The sequence below is a fragment of the Poecilia reticulata genome, linkage group LG11, assembly GCF_000633615.1.
Source record: "Poecilia reticulata strain Guanapo linkage group LG11, Guppy_female_1.0+MT, whole genome shotgun sequence".
NCBI classification, from domain to species: Eukaryota; Metazoa; Chordata; class Actinopteri; order Cyprinodontiformes; family Poeciliidae; genus Poecilia; species Poecilia reticulata.
In genome coordinates, this window is record NC_024341.1 from 24,084,434 (window position 1) to 24,086,120 (window position 1,687).

Genomic DNA, 1,687 nt, shown 5'->3' on the forward strand with positions numbered 1-1,687 from the left:
GATTATCCTGCCACGAATTAAGTTTAAAAGGTGTAGATAGCATTAAAAACTTAAAAAGCTGATGAGAGCAAAGTAGAGATTTTTGGCCATAATATGTTCATGTTTGGAGAAAAATAAGAACATAAACCAGCATGAAATTATGAAGCATGGTAGTGAAAGGAACATTTGGTACATGTGTTTTAGAAACATGATCTTGGGACCTGCTCTCATTCCTCCYCTGTAGACCCAATGAGTCCCAAATTAAAGCACAATATCTTGAWATTAAACATCTAAACTGTCAGCAGTAACTTCAAATCACAAGATGAGGCTGTTGGGAATATTCTAAACCTGATGCCASACACTCAACATTTAAATGATGTGAAATACTGAAGGCAGAGACTGACAAAGAAACAGCAAAGGAATTCGTCACACACTTCTTTCTTAGCCACAGGGAAAGGGTTAATTGCTTAGTGACCATGAGTATGAATACATCTAATTTAAAGGCTGCCTCTCATGCATTTTTATAAGTGCACATTAAGCCTGTAGCATGTTCCTTTAAACCATATCAGCGGAATTCAATTTCCAGTTTTTAATAATTTATGCTCCTGCAGGTGATGAGAGCTGCAGGTGGCATAGTATTTAACGTGGTTTTAATAAGAATAAGTACAAGCTGCCTGCTAGCTTAAAGGCTGCTTTATTTTCACATACTGCTTCATGAAGAAATGTRWAACAATCATTTCTAAAAACGAAGGTTTGGGAGGACAGTTTCTTCCGTCGGAGTAGATGGGTGTTCTGGGTCAGTGTTTTGTTTTTGGATCATTGAAGGCATCACATCTGTTACATCAGGAGAGTTCACTGTATGATGAATGAGACCTCCATTTTGACTGGATGGATGAGTGTTTGTGTGTGTATGAGAAGAGGATATGTCTCACAGTGTCAACAGCTACGGTGAAGCATGACAGAGGMAACTATTCTGCCACCTAGTGAGCRACAGGCTACACTGCATGCTACCTGGAAACCTCATGAACAGGCCTCATTTGGTGYTGCAGAGGAAGAMTTTCATTTTTCACAACATTTCAAGCGGAACATCCACCAAAACATAAAAGCATTGTCTGCTTTTAAAGAAGGCAGAATGTTGGATGTGTTGCAGTATTAAGTTTCAGTCTTTCTATTGTTTAAACTTCATAACACGATTCAAGTCACCTTGCAGAAATCTATGAATTATTCAAGCTGCCACAAAAAACACACATCTTCTCACTATTCAAATTTAATATTTTTGTTCTGTTACACCTCCAACGATAACCAAGAATCCCCACTAACTATCACCAACTCTGTCCTCTTTGCTCCTCAGATGAGTTCGTTCAGCACCAGAGCGCTCACTCTGCTCTCGTCGGTGTTCGGAGCTTGTGGGTTGCTGCTGGTGGGCGTTGCTGTATCAACGGACTACTGGCTGCTGATGGAGGAGGGAATCGTTCTGCAGCAGAACCAAACCATGGAGGTCAAGATGGCGCTCCACTCCGGGCTCTGGAGAGTCTGTTTTGTTGCAGGTCTGCAGCCAGAATCAGTAAACGTTAGATGAATATGTGGTCTAAAGACTGGATGGGATTTRTATTCTTAGAAGAAAAATGTTTTCTTCTCAAAAGCAGAGACAAAGAAACGTATGAAATATTTAGTCCAATTTTACCCAAAACTACAATCCTTTTTTTTT

At 39.8% G+C, this 1,687-nt stretch overlaps 1 protein-coding gene across 1 annotated transcript in view; it reads left to right on the plus strand.

Moving 5' to 3' along the window:
- Window positions 1-1,687, plus strand: part of LOC103472874 (voltage-dependent calcium channel gamma-7 subunit-like) — a 29,223-nt gene that overhangs the window by 10,864 nt on the left and 16,672 nt on the right. Inside the window, exon 2 of the mRNA XM_017307369.1 lies at window positions 1,331-1,526. Within this exon, the coding sequence (XP_017162858.1) occupies window positions 1,331-1,526 (196 nt within the window). The remainder of the gene's footprint in view (window positions 1-1,330; window positions 1,527-1,687) is intronic.